The sequence below is a fragment of the Coffea arabica genome, chromosome 7e (genome assembly GCF_036785885.1).
Source record: "Coffea arabica cultivar ET-39 chromosome 7e, Coffea Arabica ET-39 HiFi, whole genome shotgun sequence".
NCBI lineage: Eukaryota > Viridiplantae > Streptophyta > Magnoliopsida > Gentianales > Rubiaceae > Coffea > Coffea arabica.
Window position 1 is genome coordinate 3,110,982 of NC_092323.1, and position 13,203 is coordinate 3,124,184.

The 13,203-nt window shown below is 40.5% G+C and overlaps 3 protein-coding genes across 3 annotated transcripts; 2 read left to right on the forward strand and 1 right to left on the reverse strand.

Annotated features, from left to right (window-relative positions):
• The first annotated feature begins 265 nt into the window (after nucleotides 1-265).
• On the forward strand, nucleotides 266-2,797 carry LOC113722813 (uncharacterized). Its single transcript, XM_027246035.2, has 2 exons — nucleotides 266-1,676; nucleotides 2,283-2,797. Exon 1 carries the CDS (start codon nucleotides 665-667, stop codon nucleotides 1,670-1,672), a length of 1,008 nt encoding a protein of 335 aa, XP_027101836.1. The 5' UTR covers nucleotides 266-664; the 3' UTR covers nucleotides 1,673-1,676; nucleotides 2,283-2,797.
• A 1,077-nt stretch (nucleotides 2,798-3,874) lies between these two features.
• LOC113722841 (protein NRT1/ PTR FAMILY 5.9-like) lies at nucleotides 3,875-6,618 on the reverse strand. The gene is made up of 4 exons (XM_027246065.2): nucleotides 6,324-6,618; nucleotides 5,950-6,167; nucleotides 4,885-5,393; nucleotides 3,875-4,806 (listed from the first exon to the last, which is right to left on the reverse strand). The coding sequence occupies exons 1-4, from the start codon at nucleotides 6,379-6,381 to the stop codon at nucleotides 3,987-3,989; spliced, it is 1,605 nt and encodes a 534-aa protein (XP_027101866.2). The 5' UTR covers nucleotides 6,382-6,618; the 3' UTR covers nucleotides 3,875-3,986.
• Nucleotides 6,619-9,405: 2,787 nt separating this feature from the next.
• On the forward strand, nucleotides 9,406-12,679 carry LOC113723072 (uncharacterized). The gene is made up of 2 exons (XM_027246344.2): nucleotides 9,406-12,230; nucleotides 12,358-12,679. The coding sequence occupies exon 1, from the start codon at nucleotides 9,506-9,508 to the stop codon at nucleotides 12,107-12,109; it is 2,604 nt and encodes an 867-aa protein (XP_027102145.2). The 5' UTR covers nucleotides 9,406-9,505; the 3' UTR covers nucleotides 12,110-12,230; nucleotides 12,358-12,679.
• The last annotated feature ends 524 nt before the right edge of the window (nucleotides 12,680-13,203 follow it).

Below are 13,203 nucleotides of genomic sequence, written 5' to 3' on the forward strand. Positions count from 1 at the left end.
TTTAAACATCCAAAAAATGGCAATCAGTGACATTCAGTTTAGTTTCCACACCTTCCCTATAATAAGCGATTTAAGTTGCAACCTCATTTTTGTATTAAAAATCTCTCTCGTACATATAGAAAATATTTTGGATTAATCTCCAAAATCAACGACCAATAAGTTGGTCATAATGAAAAGAGAACATTTTTAGTCATAAAAATTTTACTAAGTCTATCAAAGTAGAGATATAACTGTAAAATCAAAATTTGCATAAATCAAAAGTTGAGAAAGGGTTAATTTCACTTTGCACTCTTCAACTATACTTAAATTTCTATTTTAGTTTTTTACACGTAAAAGGAGACATAGCCTCCGTCGTCGAGTCCAAGGTCCGAGCGCCCGACGACGATTGAAGCAGCAAGACGACCAGGCCCTCCTCTTCCGCAAACTTTCTGACCGCGTGGCCTCCTCAGATCCATTCTTCTTCATGTTCGTCTTTCTTCCACCCGCATCCTTCCGCTGCCTTTGTTTTTTCCTCCCACAGTTAATTAAACGGTCCAAGAATCAAAATACAATAATCATTTTATACTAGCGTTTCCCAGGAAGTCAAATCACACGCTCATAGCTCAATTCTTATTAAGGGAAAGAGAAGAAAAGTAAACCAGAAAACAGAAATCAAGAGCCAAAAATGGGACTCTTCACCTACACCATAGCCGGCGGCGGTTTCATCTTGATCGGTGCTTGGGAATTGTTCTTGTCTTCCTCTGAATGTATCCGAAATACGCCACCATCTCCGCCCCTTGCCAGCCCTCGCTCCATTTCAGCTATTAACAACAGCAGCACTCAAACGAAAAAGGCCCCTCCTTCTTCGTCATCGGTAACATGCTTATCAATCTCCGTTCTTTCTTTCCTCTTCATTCTAAACTCTCTCATCTCCATCTCCGACGCCCTCAACTCCAAAGACCACGTCGGTTTCGCCTTCCAGTTAGAGGTAATCGCAATCGCTCTCCTTTTTTTCCTCTATTCAACTTTGGGTCTCTTCACGCTTGTCAAGATTTCGTTTCAATTTCCTTCAGCGATCCTCAACATGCTGCTTCTTTTCGCTTTCGGCGAAGAATTTTTGTTCTTTTACGTTAGAAGAAAGGACCCCAGTGGGGTAGAAAACCGATACTACGATCTCTTCCTCGTGCCAATAGGCATTTGTCTGTTTTGTACTATTCTAGAACTGAAAAGTCCCAAATCGAATTATGCAAGATTGGGACGCGGGGTTGGACTGGTTTTACAGGGTATGTGGATAGTCCAGATGGGTTTCTCATTTTTCTCCGATTTGATGATGGTACACGGATGCTCTTTGCACGGGAAGAGTAGAGGTAACTATACGATTAAGTGTAAAGGGCACCCTGAGTATCACCGTGGTCGAGCGATCGCTACGCTTCAGTTTAATTGCCATCTTGCACTTCTAGTGACTTTGAGTGTTGTGGTGTATGGAATTGTCTGCAAGAAGCATGGGATTAGGCGTGATTTGGTGCTGTATAGGCCGCTTGGAGCTGAGATTCAGCCTCAGTTTACTTTGGATTCTGATGAGGATCTTGATGATGCTGATCAGAATGGGATTAAAGAGGTGAGGAGTGTGGAAATGCAGAAGGCTATTGTAGCAGTGCCTGCATCAGAAGTCAATGGTTATGGTACTCATTGACGAGGTAGATATTTGGATCTTAGTTTTGTTAAGTGAATAGCTTAGATTAGCTCACTTGTTAAATTGTTTGTGACATAGAGTTTGGATAAATGCAATGAGGGAATTCTCTTTTTTTTTTTTTGGGGTTAGCTGGTGAAGAGGATATTGATCTGCATTGTGAGTGCTGTTATAATTTTTCTTAAAGTTGCAATTATAGTATTTCACGACATTTTGGCTCTTGTTTGTCTTTATGTTATTGACGTAAACCATGAATTGACTCGAAGAATTGCAATGATTGTTTGATGTTCCTGATTATCAGCCATGATGAATCTTTTATAGAGGTTTATTATGATTTATTCGTGGTTCCTGCTAATCGCAGAATTTGTGATTCGGTTTGTGATCTGTGGCAATAATGTCACCTTTTGAAGGACTTCCACTTCAGTGATAAGGGTGGAAGGAGAAAAGATCGTCAGTTAGTAACATCTGAATGTACTTGAGTAGCAAATATGCAATCGGTTACGTTGAAGACTAGTAGAATTAGGTCTGCTCAATCAGACAACATATTAAATATACTTAGCTCATATTTTCATATGTAATTCCGCCTCTTACTTGTCCTTCTCACACTGAGCAGCTCAAAGAATGAAGAGCAAAAGAGTGCAAAATCATTATCATTGAGTTTCTCAAGCATTCGCAAGGGTGGCAAAGGGGCGATGGAAGGTTCTAAAGGTGCTCAAAACAAGAAGTAGCTTAGAATCTGGTCATCACTTTGGCTGTAGAGACTAGAGAGATAGACACATCAATTATCAGCATTAGGAAGACCTGCTGGAATCTGCTGTTAGGTGATATCAAAGTTGCTAAACCCTTGATATGATGAACCAGGTTTATTTGGGATGGTAGCATTAGTTGGACGCCAAGCGCATCCTTGACTAGTCTGTGCTGTGTTTCATTTTGCTCTCTTTGATGGTACACTGTTCATCTCTGCCTCACTTGGTAGACAAGAGTAGATCAGGATACATATTTCTAAACTTGTGCCCTCTTGCATATAGCATTGTGGGTTGCACAGCTGGACTTATTGGCTAGATAACGAACAAAATGTCTTTATGTTTCATGTTTATAAGGATTCACGATGTGCATATTTAGACATCAGTATTGGATTTTTTTTTTTTTTGGGGTGATCAGAAAACTGAATCTCATCTCATTATTCGTGTGAGAATAGTAGCTCATGTTTTGCTAATACTGGTGGAAAAAGTTTACTACTTAGATTGGATATATCTTGGCTCAGCTTTAGGAATTTTGTTTGAAATTAGCAATTTCTTCTTGGACACCAATACTTCATATATGGGATGATATGGCAAGAGATCAGTGAGTTTGGCTGCGATGATTTAGCGGGGGTTTCAGTTTATTTCCTTGTATGTCAGTTCGTTGTTCCAAATGTTCTCCAAGTATCTTTGCATTGTGCCGCACTTGATTGCTATATGTCCATTTTAGCGTGTACAATATCACAAGCTGTGAGGCGTAAGGCGTTGCAGGCCTACCCTGTTTGGGAAATGAAACAGGAGGAAGATTCCGCCATCCTATTTTGGGGTCATGGAAGCTTGGGCGGTGGTAATTGATGCCGTCTCAAAATCAGTGTTTGTCTTTGCGTGTAAAACGCTTAGTTCAATGTGGTGGTGCCGATTAAAGAACAGAACAATGACGGATAACCATATGTTTGTGAAAATTGAATAGAGAGTAGAAAGAATTATGAGGTCCTACAAAAGAGTACCGAACAATGACAGATAACTATATGTATGCAAAAATTTAAAAGAGAGTAGAAAGAATTATGGGGTTCTATGAAAGAGTGGCACACTGTTTGGATTGCAAGTTTTTAGAGTTTTTTTTTTTAAGAAAAATTTGTATAGTGATTTGATATATATGAATAAAAAAGGCGATTGAAAAATATATTCATGAAGAAAAATAAGTAGTTGTGTAAGATAAGAAACCACGAAGTATGTAAAACTAGGTACTGTTGCCCTATGTAATAATTTACTACTCCATCTCGATTGATCAAAGATCAGAATTGAAGTTTGAAGATTGGAGTAGTCTTATTTTCATCTCCGATGGCAGAAACACTTTGACTTCTCCAAGAAAAATATGTTTCTTTTTTTATACAATTTGATTGAAAATATCGCACTTTTTTTTTTTTTTTTTTGGGAAACATTAAACCCTTTCCGGCCTTTGGGATAATAGGTAAATCGAGGAGACATATTACATATACAACGGAAAGGAACACACCACTGACTGAATACAACTTCGTTTGATACAATGCTAACTTGGCTACAACTGAGCTGACCGGTCATATTCTACTTTTATGGAATCTAAAGAAAATTACAAATCCTACGAAGCTTACAGAATCGAGTATGGCTAGCAGCCAGTAGTAGTTGTCTAGACGGGAATTTCTCATGTCATCATTGAACCAACTGTTTTCTCTTCCACCGGAACTTGTGAAGCGTTCAACCAGAGAAATAAGCAGGGCGCTTAAGAAGCTTCCTACCCCGAAGACGCTGGTATACAGAGCTATACCCATTGTTCTAAATCTGAGAGGAACCTCAGAATAGAAGAACTCTTGCATGCCTACGACCGTGAATATATCAGAAAAGCCCAGCAAAATGTATTGAGGAAGCAGCCAAAAGATGCTCAATGGTACGGTTTCAGACAGCAGATCAGAAGCTACCATTTGTCTGCTCAGCTCAAGCCTCTTCCTTTCAGTTAAAGCAGCAATCACCATGGCTATCACCGACAAAAACATTCCAATTCCCATCCTCTGTATCACGCTGATTCCTTTCTCATTTTGAGTGAGGATTCGGGTTAAGGGTATGAAGAGGATGTCATACAAAGGCATCAAGAGGATAATAGAGACGGTTATTGCACTTTGAAGTGCTGCTGGTGGGATCTTGAATTTGCTGCCGATATTCCTCTTCATCGTCATGCCTTGTTTGGTAAAGAATGTTGGAGGTTGCTGAAAAATCACAGCAAACATCAGAAGCATGGTCCAAACTGGCAGCAGAGGCAGCACCATTTTTGCAATTTGAACAAGATGATTCTCATTCTCAGATTTCTCATACAAGCCTTCCATTCCTTCAGGATCTGCGTCAAAGAGTGGTTTCTCCTGGAGTCTACAAGGACAACACCCAGTCGTTAGTACTTTGTAGAATTGCTAGTATCATGCAACTGTAAAATAGAGAGACACTTACTCTAGCTCAGCCACATCTGAGTTTCTATCCAAATCAATCTTGCCGCAGAACATCCTTGATAGAGTTGTTTTGACTGTTTGTATCATGTTTTCCGTCGACTTGTTATCGACATTCTTGGCCTTCTTATGCTTATAAAACCGGTTCCCCAATAAAAATATTGCAATGGACGCTAGAAATGAAATTGCAGGGATGGCAAATCCCAATCCCCATCCCAGAGTATCTTGGATATATGACATGAGGGAGACTCCAAGCAAGCTGCCACAACAAATGCCGAAGTACCACCACTGGAAAAATAATCTCTTCTTATCAGAACTGTGGTCAGTTTTGTTGCTAGGTAATTCATCCCCATCGTCCAGCTGATCAGCTCCAAAGGCTTGCAAGGAAGGGTTATACCCACCTTGGCCTAGTGAAATCAGATAGAGAGACCAGTGAAGGAGTGCCGAGGAGCTAACTTTGCCTATCGGAATCAAAAGCCATCCCAGCGCCGTAGACGCTAACATTACGAGTCCCTGGGCAAACGAAAGATTACGGTCATCGTCTCATATGCCATACGCCAAATTCTAAGTTATACTAACAACGTCGACACCGCTGGCTTTTAGTTACATTTCCATTCAAATTCTCTAGATTTTAAACATAATTGAATGAAAAACCAGACTACGTTAAAGCTGCAGCAGATTCAAAAATTTTGACAATGCTTCTCATCAATCAATACACTGCAAGTATATCGCCACATCAATGGTACATTAAACTACTAGATGGTAGCACCAATTTTTTTTTTCCAGAAAAAAAAGCAATTTCACTTGGCAAAAGAAGTGGGAAATGACTCGGGTTCCATTTACCTTTGTGGATTTGTGACCGAGTGTTACACACCTTAGCAAGTATCCCACCATTTCCACATCAAATTCCACTAAATAATTAGCAATGGATACACAAAAAAACAACAGGAGAAAAGAAGCAACAAGCATCTGAATTCGTAACGCAACAGCCCAATATTAAGCTTCGTAGGGGCCAAACCAAACACAAGAAGTGAAAGGGAAAGGGAAAGGGAAAGTTCAGAGACTTTACCAAAGCATAGAGCAAGGCAGCAGATTGTACGGTGGTATACCGGTCCCAGTAAGAGTCAGCAAGCGGAGCCACTACCAGCGGCACCATAGACGTAAAACCGCACCAACTGTTAACCATCTTCGCCGCCGACGAGTTGGTCATTTTAACAACATCAGTAAGATAAGTCACCAAATTGGACGCCACACCCTTGAATGCAAACCTCTCCACGCCAGCTATGACTGGTGAGAACGTTTCAATTACTCGTAAATATTCACAGGCCCAGTGTCTAAATCGTGGTGCATTTTTAATAATACAGGTAGCCGGATTGTTTCTTTAAAGAAAAACCAGAAAGAACGAGAAAAAAAAAGTGAACATGCAGATGAAAAACTACGTACCAATGAGAAGTACAATGGGCTTATTGAGTCCTGCGGTTAGTCTGTGTCCTCCGGCCATGAGTGTCAGAGTCGAATGGGAAAATCGAAGTTGGGGAACTGGTTCTAGACTCTGGAAAAATGTATCAACCCGGAAAAAAAGAAGAAATAGAGAGGCGTGGGAGAATTGAGAGGATAACTTCTTGTTTCTTGTTTCTTTCAAATTCTCTGTGTTTCAGTAAGCACGCATGAAAGGGATAGGCATAGAAATTTAGAGGAGTCACTTAAGAAGTTGGAACTATATACTAGTGTTCTTGTTGGGTTCCACCAGTGCATGTTGGAAACTACTATATACAACTTTGTCCTTAAATGGGTGGTTAATGGAATACAGGACGATCACTATAAATGAGCTCCCTAGCTTATAAGGCTGATGGTTACAGCAAGAACGGAAAAAAAATTTAGTTGGCTGCCTCGTCACGGCGGTCCTATTTGCCCAAGAATATAACACTAGCACCAGTACATTAGTATGTACTCATGCAACAGACACTATACATTCCTCCTTCAAAAAGCACGCCAGGCCTGAAACTGAATGCTTGGTCACTCACTTGGACTCTTCGCACATCTGCCGCGTAGGCAACTTAATTAGCCTTTTGCATGATGATGATTTGCCAATTATATTGGAGTTGAAAAAACAATACTTAACTCAAATTATTGCGAAAAGCTTCAACACAATAACCAACTTTATAAGATTATCCTCTACCATTTACCAATGAACAACCATTCCTCCAGCTTTATTTCACCACTAAAACTAAGACGTAAGATCCATTCGAAAGAGTGATTGGCTTGACGGTATACATAACCTTTTTCTTTCTTTCTTTCCTTTTTTCCCGTAAACAACCTAACCAGCATATTAATTTCCAGCACGTCCGAGCGTTATGGAATTTGTAACTGGCTTCTTCTGCCCACGCGAAGGAACGAGGGTGTCTGTCTCGGCTCACGGTCATCTCGTGCTTCGAATTTGACGTTTGCTGGATCAATTTAGCTCTGAGAATCTGATTACAGACGACAACATATATTTGTTTGTCACCATTTTCTGTGGGCAGAACTGATTCAGACGACCAAAAAAGCAATGAAAGTGGCGAAACTCCTGTAGTCTGGTCTATATACCTGGCTCGGCCTGATGAACCAATTACGTTGTGTCATAGTGATGCTACTTACACTCGTGACGATCGATAATGCAGATGCAGGTGCGATGACTCTGTCAAAAACATCTAAAGTCGGAACAGGAGAGACCCGCTGATCTACGTACGGAGCCATATGGTATTGATCACTATCCATACATAATTGATAAAAAAGAAAAAAAGCACTAATGCTCCTGTCCTGCTCCATAGAAAGGCTGTTTATTGCAATTACCTTTTGCGTCACAAATCCAAGACGTCAATCAATGAGTCTTTTCTGCACCTTCCCCGCTCCTGCTGCTCTTTTGTGATATACTGACATGGAAACCACTCCCCTTATTTCACTCCTTCTACCATATGGAATTGACCAGCTCAATATTTAACATATGCATATTGGATCCATAGCTGCTAAATACTGACACACGGCCTCCAACATAATTGGGACATTGTTATCTCTTCCAGGTTCTGGACGCCATTTTGGTTTAAGCGTCCCGGTCTGCTAGCTACCTAGCTACATTTGACGTGTACCTATCTGCATGCACTAAAATTATGAGAGGAGTATTCTCAAAACCGAACCAACTGGGGAACAGGCTTTCTTGTGCTCTGTCGTACATGTCATCAAATCCGTGCAAATATTCCCAATCTGAATAACCATTTTGTTTCTTCTCATGATATTGATATCATGCATTTTCTGTCCTTCTGGTGCGCAATGCTTCCTTAATTTATACAGCTAGTGAATAGTAGTACTACTTTTGTGTTTGTCCCCCAAAAAAAAAAAAAAAAAGAATAAAGAATACTACTGAAAAAAAAACGGCGCTTTTCAGTGTAAAAAAAGTTGCCAAATGCAACCTGCATAAACTCGGTCTCGAGGCCCGGCTCATTGGAAACAGAGTCCTAAGACCTCTCGCGAAGAGGAGAGGCCCACTATTACTGAGATCCAATGTTCCACACCAAAACTACTGATAAAACAGATCCCACTAAAATCTAATGTCACCTTGGACTCTGTATAGATGGGGATCTTAACAAGCCCGGCATGCAACCCACAAAATTTGTATCTCAAGCCAACATAGTTCTACACAAAAGCCCCGACAGCCATATCCACTCGCCAGTTGCCCGCTCAAATTAATTAAATCTGTTTTGGCAGAGTGGGGCCCGGCCTTCTTCAGTCTGCACAAAATCTGTTATGGAACGGAAATTGATAGGTTTTGTATTTAACAAGAATTAAATATTTGATAGTACAAAGATTTGTATTTACCCTCAAATATTTAATTTTTGTTAAATACAAAACCTATCAGTTTCCATTCCGTAAAAATATTAATGTAACACTTTTTCTTTTTTTGTTATAAACATTTATGTATTTAATATAAATTAAATGATTCAGAATAAAATGTCCATAAAGAGCCAATATTTTACTCATATAATGGATGAAAGCCATAAAGAATTAATACTTTATGGGCTATTTCTTTTTTTAAAAATATTTAATTATATTAAATAGATAACCTATTGATTTCCTTTTTGTAAGAATATTACTGTAACACTTTTTGAATTTTACTTACAAACATTGACATATTTATCATAAATTAAATGTTTGAAAGTAAAATATCCATAAAGAGTCGGTACTTTAAATGGGTAATGCATATCTGCTCATAAACTATACCGTTTAAAGTTTATTAATTGTTAATTGATTTGTAGTAATTTATTATTCATTGAACATGTAGCACAAAGGACAAATATGGTATACAATTATAATTTCACTCCCTAAAACAATATTTTAATCGTTTTGATTGAATTTGCAAAGGATTAGTAAGTTCAGGGGAGGTCAGTGCCATTTTTCAAACCACAGGGGAGGTCAGTGCAAGTGTCAGAAACCTCAGGGGAGGTTTCTGCAATTATCCCTTCTTTTCAATGAAAGCCTTCTGCAGTCTTGAACCCCTCGGATTGAACTGTTCAATTCCAATCTCGAGTACTAGATCGAACTTTGCATTTGTCCAGAGATCGGAAATAGGTGAAAAAAAGGCCCCTCCGATCATGGCAGAGCACCACCACCACAACCACCACCATCACCGCCCGAGCCGGCTCTCGCTTCCACCACGCACCACTGTTCCTCACACTACGCCAACCACCTCAAGACCCATACCGTATCAAGGATTCCCCTTCCCGCCGGCGACTCCCACCCCAACCCCCTCCAAACACCGCCTGTCCTCTCTCTCCACCAAGACTTCGAGCTCTAAAACTTCCTCTCTCGCCTTCCTCTTCCTCCTTTTCTCCCTTCGCTCCCTCTACTCTCTCCTCCCATTCCTTCGTTCCTCCCCTTCCTCTTTCTCCATCTTCCCCTTCTCTTTCTTAGTCTCTCTCCTCTCTTTCCTCCTCACACTCTCTTTCCCTCTCTTCATTTCCCTATCTTCTTCTTCCTTTAGAGATCCTTTTCATCAAAAACAACGCCAGCCCATTTTCTCTTTCACCTCCATTACTCAATCCCAGTATAGACTTCTGGTTGCTAAATCACTCCTCCTAGCCGTAATATTCCTCCTCCGTTTCCAAGCTCTCCGTTACTGCGGTACAGCTGCGTTGATTCTTGCTGAATTGTCCGGAAATGTAGCTGCGCGTTTCATTGCTGAGGGTAAAAATCGCAACTTTATTGGTAAAACTCAAATTGGCATGTCTAAGGTTCGTGGCTTTATTGCCTTGTTTTCTGGGCTGTTTTTGTTATCTATTAGTTGGGATCGTCTTGAATGCTTCCCTTTCTCTTCTATCAACGTTCACAAATTTGGATTGTCATTTTTTCCTGGTCAGAATTGTATTAGAATTTGGCCGATGTTGCTTCCGTTCTTGTCTGGGTTTTTAGGGTGTTATGAGCGGGTTTCGATGAACTGGGGTACTGTTAGGCAACTGGGGCCAAAACGGGTTCGGTTGCTTTCACTGTTTTTCACTACTGTTGTGCTTTTCGTTCCTGCTGTGATCAGTATGTTTATATTCGAAGTTGAAGGAGATAGCATTTCCATTGCAAATCTTGGTTGGCCTCTGGCGAATACAGTTGTTTTTGGAGTGCTTTTGAGTGAGAATTACACTGATGAGAAAGTTGCTGCTTCCAAAGATTTTCAGAGGGAGTATCTTGTCACTTTTGTTTGTACAGTTATTTTGGAGTTGTTCTATTTTCCAGAGCTTTCCCTTTGGGGTTTATTGATTTGTGGATTGTTGCTGCGGGTTTCTGTGAGCGAATTGGATCCTGTTCATCCTAATTATATTGAATTAGGTGTTGAATCATCGGACTCATTCACCATGTCTATTATGAAGCCCATTCGCCACATTTTGAGTGAAAGAAAGTCACGCAAGATTGCTCTTTTCCTGTTGATAAATGCTGCTTACATGGTTATAGAATTTGTGGCGGGTTTCATGAGTAACAGTCTTGGGTTGATATCAGATGCATGTCACATGTTGTTTGACTGTGCTGCCCTTGTGATTGGCTTGTATGCATCGTACATTTCACGCCTCCCAGCAAATGGTCAGTTCAACCATGGTCGTGGAAGATTCGAGGTTCTTTCAGGATATGTGAATGCTGTCTTTCTGGTTCTTGTAGGAGCTCTAATTGTGCTGGAGTCATTTGAGAGGATCTTGGATCCTCAAGAGATCTCTACAAACAGCTTGTTGGCAGTGTCTGTTGGAGGGCTGCTTGTCAATGTAGTGGGATTGATCTTTTTTCATGAGGAGCATCATCATGCGCATGGTGGTTCTGGAACATGTACCCACTCACATTCCCATTCGCACTCAAATTCCCGCTCTGATTCTCATTCCCATCACAGCCACCACCACCATTCACATGACCATAAATGCCAAATTCAGCACAAAACTCACGAGTGTGTTCCTGTTGTCCACAACAGCCATGTGAAACCTTGCTCTGGTGATGCGGAACACCATGTTGGTCATCACAAGCACCATGATTGTGATAATCACCAGAAAAGTGACAAGAAAGAAGGTGAAGAATGTGGAACAATGCAGTGCGACAGTCATGATGATCACCATCGTTATGATCATGGTGCTGGCACGCTAATCTGTGATGGTTCATTGAGTGTGAATGGTCAATCTCATGGAAGTCATGCTGGTCAGAGTGTGCATGTCTTAGGGGACTTGCATAGTCATGATCATTCACACTTGGAGGAACTTAACAGGAAGCAGCAACACCACCATCATATTGACCATAACATGGAAGGCATCTTCTTGCATGTTTTAGCAGACACCATGGGAAGTGTCGGTGTGGTTGTTGCCACACTCTTAATTAAGTATAAAGGATGGCTCGTTGCAGACCCTGCCTGCTCTATCTTTATATCTGTACTGATTATATCTTCTGTGATTCCATTGCTTAGAAATTCTGCTGAAATCTTGCTGCAAAGAGTTCCAAGAGCTCTTGAGCAGGATCTCAGACAAGCAGTAAATGATGTTATGAAGGTGGATGGTGTGCGTGGAATTCAGAATCTGCACTTTTGGAGTCTGACGAACACTGATGTTGTTGGGACCCTCCATCTTCACATATCAACGGAGGCAAGTAAAGCTTCTGCAAAGGCTCAAGTGTCTCACATATTAGAGGATGCTGGGATCAAGGATTTAACATTGCAGGTGGAATGTGTTAATGAGTAGTATTCAACGAAAAATGGTTTTACCAATGAACATCTTGCTGACGTCTTCAGAGATGGCCTTTTGAGTTTGCGGCAACAAGCAGGCATGAGATTGGAAATATTGCCATTACTGATTCACCCGGGTACAGCACTTTCATATTCTAAGTTTTTACCTTGTCCTCTCTTTTTTTTTTCAATAGCTTTTGTAACATTTTTTTCATCTGTCAAATGCTGTAATAACAAGCAAGTAATTGTACTGAATTTTTTTAGGGGGCTTGGAGTTTAATCTGGCAGAAACACAGGTGGCTAGTACGAAGCAAGGATCCTTTCAAAGCTGGAAGGCTGCAAAAGGAGGATTATCCAATTTTGAGGCACCCAAGCTGATAGCTTTAGTTAGTTTTTGTCAGTTTCTAGGACGAATTTTGTTTTTTCCAAGAACAAGCAACATCAGTGAGTGTGCTGACAACAGAAATGCCAGTTGTCGGAAAGGCAGCTGCTTTGATTGTAGGGATGAATATCCCAAGTAACAAGAGATACAAAGCAAACTGAGATGTCCATATGCTAGTATGATTATTCATTCGTGTTAGATGAATCATTTCTCTGTTAACATTTCAAAATTTAAAGGTTAGAAATGTGAAACGATTGAAATTAGCTGATTGACAAGCGTATGGATTGTTATCGATAGGAAAAAAAAAAAAAGACTAGCGTATGGGCCGGTATTTCTTCATGCCACACAAGGACTGAAGAATCATAATGGGAATAAGGGGAAAAAAAAAAAAAAAATCCACAGTCCCTGCCCTCCGAACTTCCAAGTTCCACCTCAATTTAATACCCGTTGCAATTGAAATTTGTGTCGGGTGTGAGGGAGGCGCAGATATGGGGAGCTCGGAGGAGAAGGTGGTAGCTGTTATCATGTCGGCGGACCCACTAAAGGTCTGGTCTGTTCAACCAACCATTAGTATCGACTTCCGATTACCACCATCTTTCTCACCTTCCTTGCTTAGAAATGGACCGCTACATGTTTGTGAATTGCCTTTTCTGGTTGAAATTTGAGCATAATTTATAGTAACTGTGCATATCCCTCCTTGTTTCTTTGACAAAAAATGTTGCAGGCAC

Coding starts and splice junctions, on each gene's coding strand:
- LOC113722813 (XM_027246035.2), top strand. CDS start 665: ATGGGACTCTTCACCTACACCATAGCCGGCGGCGGTTTCATCTTGATC.
- LOC113722841 (XM_027246065.2), bottom strand. CDS start 6,381: ATGGCCGGAGGACACAGACTAACCGCAGGACTCAATAAGCCCATTGTA. Junction 6,168..6,323: donor GCCCATTGTACTTCTCATTG/GTACGTAGTTTT, acceptor CGTTCTCACCAG/TCATAGCTGGCGTGGAGAGG. Junction 4,807..4,884: donor TCAGATGTGGCTGAGCTAGA/GTAAGTGTCTCT, acceptor TTGTCCTTGTAG/ACTCCAGGAGAAACCACTCT.
- LOC113723072 (XM_027246344.2), top strand. CDS start 9,506: ATGGCAGAGCACCACCACCACAACCACCACCATCACCGCCCGAGCCGG.